The sequence below is a fragment of the Microtus ochrogaster genome, chromosome 8 (genome assembly GCF_000317375.1).
Source record: "Microtus ochrogaster isolate Prairie Vole_2 chromosome 8, MicOch1.0, whole genome shotgun sequence".
NCBI classification, from domain to species: domain Eukaryota; kingdom Metazoa; phylum Chordata; class Mammalia; order Rodentia; family Cricetidae; genus Microtus; species Microtus ochrogaster.
The window spans coordinates 5,736,003-5,745,157 of NC_022015.1; the positions used below are offsets into that span (position 1 = coordinate 5,736,003).

At 46.0% G+C, this 9,155-nt stretch overlaps 1 protein-coding gene across 1 annotated transcript in view; it reads left to right on the forward strand.

Annotated features, from left to right (window-relative positions):
• Spon1 (spondin 1) overlaps positions 1-9,155 on the forward strand; it is a 301,648-nt gene that overhangs the window by 279,749 nt on the left and 12,744 nt on the right. Inside the window, exon 8 of the mRNA XM_013347692.2 lies at positions 8,727-8,928. Within this exon, the coding sequence (XP_013203146.2) occupies positions 8,727-8,928 (202 nt within the window). The remainder of the gene's footprint in view (positions 1-8,726; positions 8,929-9,155) is intronic.

Here is a 9,155-nt window from a genome sequence, read left to right on the forward strand (position 1 = left end):
GGTGGTTTTTTGGTTTTGTTTTTGTGGGGGGTTCTCTTTTATCTTTTTCTTTTTCCAAGATGTGAAAGGCTTTGTGAAAAATTGAAAGACGTATTATTTGGGGATACCTTCCCACACTTCACCTATCCCTCAGACTTCCTGAGACCCAGTGGAAACAAAAAAGATTAATTGATGGCAAACACTCAGCCCCCAAAACACCCAAAACCTTTCCACTCCACACTCTGGGCTTGGTAAGGGAAAGGAATTTTCCTTTGATTTGCCCAAACCCTCGACTCCCCTTTCCTTTTCCAAATCTCATTAGGAAGTCAAATTAGGAAGCCTACACGCAGCCAAGTTTTGTTTTGCCCTAACAGCCCTCCCCCTCCCCTGAAGCCTGCCTGATGGAGGTTAATGGGATTCCAGCCTCCCCAGCCCGGTGGAGAGCCAGGGTGACCTACTTTCAAAGTCCCGTCTGTTGAGACTGACTTGTTTTTCAGCATCTTCATCCAATTCCCAGTGCCCCTTCTCAAAGGACAGTCGTGAGTGAACAGATTAGCTGGTGACTTGTTTAATTCAATAAATCAAGCCAGCACAACTGACAGCCCTCTGTTCAGGTAGAGACAGGAAAAGACAAATTCTGGGCAAAGCCACATCCTTCACTGGTTCCTCACAGTCACAAGTGGAGAACAGTTCCTACAAATCATTCTGAATTTGCACTACTCTGTTCCTCCAGGGTGGTCTGAATTCTAAGAATTACCGGAACTTTCAAAGATATTTATCTCCTGGAAAGGACTGGCATTCTCCCTAAATTATTCCCATCCATTCTTGGTTATCTCTGGCTTAGACAGCGGCCCGTGTTTGTGAGGTCTGCGGTGTAGAAACTGAGTCAACTTCTCTAGAAATGAAATCAGAAATATCTTCCATTTAAATTAGCCCCCGGGTTCCAGGGCCCCTCCTGCTTCCTAGTAGCGTCACCTGGGTCCATCCACACTTTCGGGGGAGTGACGGAGCACAGACTAGAGCAGGTGGTAGATCTGCGTGTCCAGATGGACTTGGAGTCCCAGATGCCTTATGGTTAGAAACGAATGTTGCAAGAACCTGACAAACCCTGAGCCGCCAACTCAGGGCTTCAGCCAAATGAATGGCTTGGGCGCCCCCTGGTGACTCAATGGAGTTTCTGCACATGAGAAAAAAGGAACTCTTGAGACAAAACTAAACTTTTAGGGACTGTTCCAGGTCTCACTGGTGTGCACCTGTGACTAGAAGTCAAGGATTGGGGTCTAGATGAATCACAAATATCATGTCTTGCCTCTTTTCCTCATGTTGTGTTTTGGGAAATTTTGTTGCAAATGAGGCATAGTATTGTCAGGAGCCATGGAAGCAATTTCTTCACAGTAGGTGAGGTTACAAACCCCTGTCCCTGTGCCCTCATCCCATGCGCCACACTCTCTCACAGGACTAAAGAAGACGTTTCTCCATGTAGCCACTTAATGTGTGAGTTATCTGTTCATAACTCTCCTGACACTTTCCAGTAACGCTAGATAGGAACATTTTTGAAAACACGCCATTTTTCTTGGAACCTGAGGTGTTAAGATTAGCATCTTGAATGTCCCCCAGAAAGCTAAAGGCTTGGTTTCCAGCTCGTGGCACTCACGGGAGGTGATGAAACTTCAGGAGTTGAAAAGAAGCTAGGCCTGTGGAGGTCTGTACCTGGAAGGTGTATTAGGGCCCAGCCAGCTTCTCTTGAGGCTCCACCATGATGTACTGTCTGCCACAGTCCCACAGGCACATGGTCAAGGGACACGGACTCAATCTCTGTCACCAGGAGCCTTTCTTCTAAGATACTTTCCTCAGTTGTTTGTGACAGTGACCGAAAACTAGAGCAAGAAGGGCCACAAGAATTTTTAAATCTCGGAGTGTGTGCGTATAGATGTAATGACAAATCTTAGGGATAGGACCCAAGTCGCAGCATGCAACATGTCTCATGTGCACCCTCTACGTACGGAAGAGTCTGCGCAGTATTTAATGCACCTGCAATTTGACTGTAGACTATCGCATGTGGCTAAGGGCGGAATTCTCCACCTGGGTTTTGTGTTCCTGATCAGAAAGGCTCAGATTTGTGGCTTTGAAGATTTGTAATACTAAGCACACACCATTCTCTTACTATACAGAGGTTTCGATTGATGTATATAATTCAGTCGGTTTCCTTTGCAGTTGCTTTTCCTGTTTCAAATCTAAGAAAGGTAACATTGCTCTCAGAGAATGTTTTCTCAAATGTTTGGCGTTTTTCTGCTATCTAGATGTTTTCTCTTTGGTTCTAGAGCTATTGTCTGCTGTATGGTGTTCGGTATGAATCCGGTATTTTCATTCTAGTGGTCTGACACCACTTGGTGAGCAGTCTTTCCTCTCAGGCTCCCTTGAGTAGATGACTTCATGCAAGGGCAGTCTCTAGACTCTCCATTTCAGGCCACTAATTTCCATTTCTGTTTTCCTTTGAATATCCTATTATTTAAATTAGACATGTCATATACTCTGAATGTAATAATCTGTATCAACTCTCTCTGCTTTAAAAAAAAAGGATTCATATTTAAACCCTAGATAAAAGAAAATTAGGACATCAAATTGGCAAAATGTCATATCTTGGAAGACCTGGCATCAAAAGAGCATAAATAAGAACTTTTTATTAAAGTTTGATTAAATTAAAGAGCCCCAGTCCTGGCTAGCATTTCCTAAGAAAAAGTCACACATGATGCTTATCCATTTCATTATTTTAAATAAGGTTTTTTTCTAAGAGAAATAATAAATACTTTGAAGCGACCTTTAATTAAATTTGAAGGTCAACGGAAATAGAAAAGCTCCACGTTCATTTCCTAGATTAGTTCATTTATTTCAACAAACATTTGGAAGGAGCCCACTGCATGCTAAGATCTCTACCAGGCACCAAAATGTAGCTGAAATAACAAAGGGGGGGGGGAGGCCTCTACTCTATTGGCACCTAATGGGGAAAGTGACATTAAACAAGAAATTCTGAGTGACACATTAAGTCAGCGAGCAAAGGTAGGCAGGCGCTTGAGCAGTGTGGGAGAGTAGGGGAAAGGTCTCTCCTGCAAACACTGCAGAGCCTGGGGGAATTTTCTCATTCTGGATAAAAGGACAAGGTGTGTCTAAAGATGCTTGAAAAACTTTGCTCCTACACCCTTCAGCATCCAAAATTGCCACGTTACTCGACAGAGGGTCAGGCATTTGGGGTCCAGCTTTCCATCCCTTGAATGTTGCGGGAGGTCCTTCCGCTCCTCCAGCCTATAGCCGCTGAGATACCAGCCCATTGGGGCGTGGTCTCTCTCCCTTTAAAAAAGCGGCCACTTCCCTCTCCTCTCTCTCTTCACTTCCTGCTCCACCAGCGACTAGACTCCCTTCCTGGTTGCGCAGAGGGCTGACGGTGATCTGTAAGTTTTTTCCCCTTTAAATAAATACTACCCTATTAATCACAATTCCAAACTGCTGTGGCATTGTTTGTGACTTACACCTTCACTTGAAGTCCTCACCAGGCCCTGCAGGCTGTTGGCTGTGTTGACTGAAAACGCTTCTGTAGGGTCTTGTCCTTGACCCGTGTCTCAGTCACATTGATGTAACCGAATGAATACCTGGCAAAAGCAACCTAAGAAAGGATAGGTGTGTTTTGCCTCATGAGTTCAGAGGATGCAGTTCACCAAAACAGGGAAGGCAGTAACAATGGGAGCACGAAGTCACTGTTGCCAGGCACCTGCAGCCAGGAAGTGCAGAGATGCAGACTGGTGCTCACCAACTCACTTTCCCCTTCCTTCCCTTTTGGATTCTGTCAGGGGTGTCAGCCCATGGATGATGCTCCCCACATTGAGAGGGATCCTCAATTAGTCTTCTTTGGAAACAGCTTTTTTTTAAAAAAAAAAAAATTATTTATTTATTATGTATACAATATTCTGTCTGTGTGTATGCCTGCAAGCCAGAAGAGGGCACCAGACCTTATTACAGATGGTTGTGAGCCACCATGTGGTTGCTGGGAATTGAACTCAGGACCTTTGGAAGAGTAGGCAATGCTCTTAACCTCTGAGCCATCTCTCCAGCCCTGGAAATAGCTTTGAAAACACTCAGATCCTGCGATCCTAGGTGGCTACCAATATAGTTGAGCTGACATGAAAACCAACCATCACACAAACTTATGTCTGTGAGGTGCACAAGTACCAGTTTATGCCAGATTGGAGTCATGGTGGGAGGGGTACTGTTCTCTAGATTCCTCAGTAGAGCTGGATTTGTCTCCTTAGGTCATCATTGTGAATCATGTCACTTGTGGGGTTCAGGATACGAATAATTATCTCTGGAATCACATACTGGGGAAGTTGGGGAGAGAGCAGGTTGAGTAGTAAGTGTTTGTGGCAAGGAAGGAAGAGGGCTACATCCCAGGGGACTGCTGATCAGGCACTGTAAAACAGGCCGGCCACTCAATATGAGGCTGGATACGCAGTGTCACGGCTCAGACTGGGGGCCCTGTGGAAGCTGGGAACGGAAGTTCCCCCGGGAGCTTCTTAAAACAAGCTGCAGCCGGCTGGGGAGATGACTCAGTCAGTGAAGTGCTTGCCCGGAAAGTTGGAGGACCAGAACCCACATTTTTAAAATGTCAGCTGTGGTACCACATGCTTATAATCCCAACACTAAGGAGAGGAAATAGGTAGACACTTGGAGCTTCCTAGCCTGTCGGCCTAGCCTACTTGGGGAGTTCCAAAAAAAATGGGCAGCAAATGAGAAACCACACCTGAAGTTGTCCTCCAGCCTACACACACACACACATGTTCACCACCGCACATGCACACACACCATATATACATGCACATACCAGATACACAAAGAAGTTGTTAAAAAAAAAAAAAAACCACTGGCCCACAATACAGAGGAATTTTTAAGGATCGTGAGAAGAGGAAATTGGGTCCCCATATGTACCTAATCATACAGAAAGATAGGAGTGTCTTTAGGTGATGTCTTACTGTTCTCTTGCCATGGCAAAGCACCACGACCAACAACTTATAGAAGACTTGGCATTTAATTGGAGACTTGTTTACAGTTTCTGAGGGTTAGTCCACTATTATCGTGGTGGGGAGGGCAGTGGCAGGCAGGTGTGGTACTAGAGCAATAGCTAAGAGCCCTGAGCCAAAAGAAGGAAGCAGAGAGAGAAGGACTTTCGAAACCTCAGAGCCCATCAACAGTGACACACCACCTCCAAGAGGCCACACCTCCTAATCCTTCTCAAACAGTTCTGCTCTCTGGTGAGCAAACATTCAAATAGATGAGCTTATGGGGGCCATTTTTACTCCACATATACAGGGGATGGGAGCTTTGAGACCCAAAAATGGTGAGCAGGATTTTCAGGATCAAGAAACAATAAGACCAATTCCATCACTACCAGATATACATGTTAAGCTGACCCACTGGGGTCCTCCATACCTGGGGAGCACCAATAAAGCCCACCCCTGAGGAACTCCCCCAAAAAGAAATTGTTGGGAAGCCATTTTAATTATAAGTCTGGGGCAGTGGTGGCACATGCCTTTAATCCCAGCACTTGGGTGACAGAGGCAGGCAGATGTCTGAATTCGAGACCAGCCTGGTCTACTAAGTGAATTCCTGAACAGCCAGGGCTACACAGAGAAACCCTGTCTCAACAAAAAAAAAGACAAAGAGAATTATAGGTCTTTTTCTACAGAGGCCTGCAGGACATGTGAGCACCAACAGACTACGGTCCCTACCCCCTCCAGTGAATTGGAAAGGCTCCTGGAGGAGGTGGAACGTTCAAACATGGAACGTTTGAACTTGAGCTGCAGGAGACCACCTCCAGAGCTTGTTAAAACAAGTGACTGGGCCCTACCCCACACCCCTAATTCCCCAAATCTGTGTGGGGCAATTTAACCTTTGTTTCTGATAAGTTCCTGGGGGAGCCAAGGACCCACACTTTCCAAAGTGCTTTAGTATAGAAGTAAATGCCAGGACCCTGCTCCCAGGCTGGGCACAGGAAGGTTCTAGGACAACATCCAGCCCTTGTTGGCCTGCTGATGCCGAAGCCAGGCTCTGACTTTTGCTCCATTCATGTTCCAGAGCCTAGACTGGTAACAGCCACAGTGGGAAGCCTGCTCAGAAAAACCTCTGCACACCCCCTTGTGATCTCATATTGAACTCATGGTCTTTTTCTCTCCACAACAGAGAAAAACCAGTGTATTTTAGCCAAAACGCCCTGCACCAGAGGAATTTCCGATTTTGAAAACAATACATGTACATATACATGTATGTAATATACATACATATACATAATCATGTATCTTGAGGATGGAATCCAGGTCTAAATGTGAACTCATCTGTTTCATATGCACCTTACAAAACAGCCTGAAGATAAGTCTGTACAATATTTCATTAATTTTTTAATTAGCATACCAGAGGTCCCTCATGGCGTCTTCAGGTGTGTGGCATACTTATTCACACTAACCCCACTCCTCACTGCTCCCTAGCTGCCTCTGCCTGACTCCCCTAAGTCTTTGCCTTCTGTTCTGATGGGCACATGTTGAGTTACTTCCTCCTGCGCTCCTTACCCTCCTCTCCCATGATCTCCTTTCTAGTTTCATGACCTAAAGACACACACACACACACACACCACACAAACCACAATCACAAGCACACACTTCTGTATATAGTTTTTCTATAGATAAGATAAAAACTGCAGTATTTGTGAGTGTGACTTATTTTGTTTAACGTAATGCTTTCTGGCTCGACTCATTTTCCTGCACATATCGCTGCTGAATAAAATTCTACTGTGTATGTATAAAAGTTACCCATTCCTCTGTTGATGGACATTTAGATGGGTGTCATTGGCTGGTTATATTACAAATTTTCTAAGAATTTTGTGTATGCAACTATTTCATGATATGGAATTTTCTATTTGTGGGATTGTGTCAGCACCCAAGCTGCTGTGGAGTCTGGAGTATTCCAGCTTTGGGGTTTTCAGAGCAAAGATGTTAAACCTGTGATTATAATCATAGCAGAGGTGCCAAGCACTGGACTGGGCAAACTATGCAGGAGAGCTGGTTACTCCCTGTAACCTCTGACACAGACATGTGATCCCCATTTTAAAGGTGTAGAAGCCGGGGCCAGAGAGATGCTATACAAGCAAGGGGACTTGAGTTCAGGCCTTCCGGATCTCACAGAAAAGCTGAGCATGGCTGTGTGTGCCTATGAGCCTGGCACTGGGGAAACAGGAACCGGTGGGTCCTGGAAGCTCGCTGGACAGCGAGTTTAGCCAAAACAGTGAGCCTTGGGTTGAAAGAGAGATGCTATCTCAAACAATAAGATGGAGAGTGATAGAGGAAGACCTCTGACATGGCAAGGTACATGCATCCACATACATAAAACACAAATAAAAATATCTGGAAAATGATTTTGATGCTCAGACATGGAGAAGGACACACCGCTCCATGGGATGCTGTCAAGACACACACCTAAGCTTTCCTCCCCTCTGCTTGTTGGTTGGTTCCATTTGTCTGCCAAGGGCCAATGATCTAAATCAGGGGGACCCACTGGGTCTGGAGCCATCACTCTCTAGGCTGGGTGAGGGTAGGCAGAAGCGCAGATCTCCGCAGAAGCCACAGGGTCTCTCAAACAGCAAGGGCTGACCAGCTACCAGATGGAATGAACAGATCAGTTGGTGACTAGCCAAGGATTCCCCACAGCTAGCGGCCTAAGGCTGCAGAGTTATGCCAAACTGCCTTTAAGTCTTGGCCCCTGCTACCCAAGCTCATTCATCCCAATACACGTACATTGCCTCTCAAACAAAAACAGGCTCATAATTCTACCCTTAGCATGACCAATGAAGGGAAAATGGAATAGGATGGATCTGTCACCTAGAATGTGCTAAGAGAATGGGACTCTTCCTCCACACTCTCTTCCATGAGCCCCCTCCATCGTCTCTTACAATGCAGCCTCTCTTGAGATCTTGCAACCTAGGGAGATGAGGCTCAAGAGCTGCACATGGCAGCTGGAGTCTGGAGACATTGTTTCCAGCAGCTGAAACATTTAGCCAAAGGTTTCTAGCTCTCTGGCTCAACTGGTAACCAGGGCAACCAGATGGTCATGCCCTGATGCCAGGCAGGTCCTTGCCTTGGGTGATCTCTTATGGTAAACAGAGGCAGAAGGCATGGGAAGACCTTTGGTACTCTGGAGATCTTAACTGAGTGGGGAGGAGGAGACTTTAGGAACTGATAGTGGAAAGAACATTGACCTTGAGCTCATGTTTGTGTGGACCATTGTCTTCATTCTGTCCTGCCCCTTAATGTTGTGACTTTGGACAAATTCTATAACTCTCTTGAAGAAGTCAGAATCAGAATCAATATTCCTTGGTTTAGTTCTGTTATAAAGATGGAATGAAGGTATGTCTTAGGACCGTGGAATAGTTACTGTTTGCAAAGTTCATCTCACAACCTAGACACACACACCTGATTTCCCAAAGCTTTACAGTGCAGTGAGAGATGCATCAGTCCACAGCTAAGCAAATAAATCATAGTTGGAAAGTCTACAGAGGTGTTCAAAAATGGACAGTGGGAGGCATAAACCACGGATGCCTGAGGAGTCTCTTCCCTCTCTGTCCCTCTCAGTTTCTAACAATGGCCAAGCCACACGACTCCCAAGTATGTGCACAGCCCATCCGAATGTAATAGCCTCTGTATTTGGTTTTCTAGGAGAGCAGCACCCTCAGCTGAATTCTCAGTGGATAGGACACGCCACTTAATGTCCTTCTTGACCATGATGGGCCCTAGTCCCGATTGGAACGTGGGCCTGTCTGCAGAGGATCTGTGCACCAAGGAGTGTGGCTGGGTCCAGAAAGTGGTGCAGGACCTGATTCCCTGGGACGCTGGCACTGACAGCGGGGTGACCTATGAGGTAGGTGTGTGCCCACAGCAGAAGGCAGAACTCCTTAGCAACCTCTTCTGCTCTGCCCTAATCTAGGTGTCTAGGGTGTGACTCAGCTATGTCCTAGAAGTCCCTTGTGGCCAGCATTGTTCTGTGTACCAACTGCATTAAAGTCTGGAGCCATCACAAGGCCGAGGAGGGGGCTAGGTTGTTAAGAGCACTCATTGTTGTTAGGAGGACAAGTTCAGGAGCTGGAG